General features: G+C 55.5%; 1 protein-coding gene across 2 annotated transcripts in view; it reads left to right on the top strand.

Annotated features, from left to right (window-relative positions):
• CALN1 (calneuron 1) overlaps positions 1-569 on the top strand; it is a 98995-nt gene that overhangs the window by 93115 nt on the left and 5311 nt on the right. The window contains exon 5 of one of the 2 annotated variants that reach the window (XM_044430308.1): positions 334-336. The exons of the other annotated variant lie outside the window; for it this stretch is intronic. Within the exon in view, the coding sequence (XP_044286243.1) occupies positions 334-336 (3 nt within the window). The remainder of the gene's footprint in view (positions 1-333; positions 337-569) is intronic. 2 annotated transcript variants of the gene reach the window in all.

The following is a 569-nucleotide window of genomic DNA, read 5'->3' as shown; positions in this document are numbered from 1 at the left end:
TTTTTTGGTGCTGTGCTGTGCTTTGCTTTGTTTTTCCTCCAATTTAAGTTTAAGTTTATTTTATAAATTTAAGTTTATTTTATCCTTGTGTGTGCGCACGAGTGGGTTTTTGTCTGGGAGAACTGGGAGAGTGAGAGGAACTGCAGGACAAACAAGGCAGGGGATCAAGGTAGGGTCTCAGAAGGGATCTCAATGGCAGGCCAGGAGATGGCCTTGGTGGGAGTCATGGGTGTTGCTGTCCGCTGCGAGAGCTGCGACATGTTCGCCCTTCTCCCCCAGGAGAGGCAGGGGTACATTTGCCGTCGGTGCAAGATGGTGACCCTGCTAGAGGAGGAGGTGAGGTGCCTGAGGGCCGAGAGAGCTCTCCAGGCCCCCCTGGAGCAGCCCCCCTCTGGACAGAGGGTTGAGGGAGAGGCCACGGGAGGAGCAGCTGTGGAAACATGGAGGCATGTCACCCACAGGAGGAGGAGGCCAGCACGGCCTCCTCCTTCTCCTGGCACCAATCTGGAGCTGGGAAACAGGTTCTCCCCAAGTGGAGAGAACCTGTTTCCCAGCTCCAGATTGGTGCC

This window comes from Varanus komodoensis, unplaced genomic scaffold, assembly GCF_004798865.1.
Source record: "Varanus komodoensis strain SLA01 unplaced genomic scaffold, ASM479886v1 scaffold20_1, whole genome shotgun sequence".
NCBI classification, from domain to species: Eukaryota; Metazoa; Chordata; class Lepidosauria; order Squamata; family Varanidae; genus Varanus; species Varanus komodoensis.
Note: the sequence above shows the minus strand (reverse complement) of the source record. Positions and strands in the feature narration are given on the sequence as shown.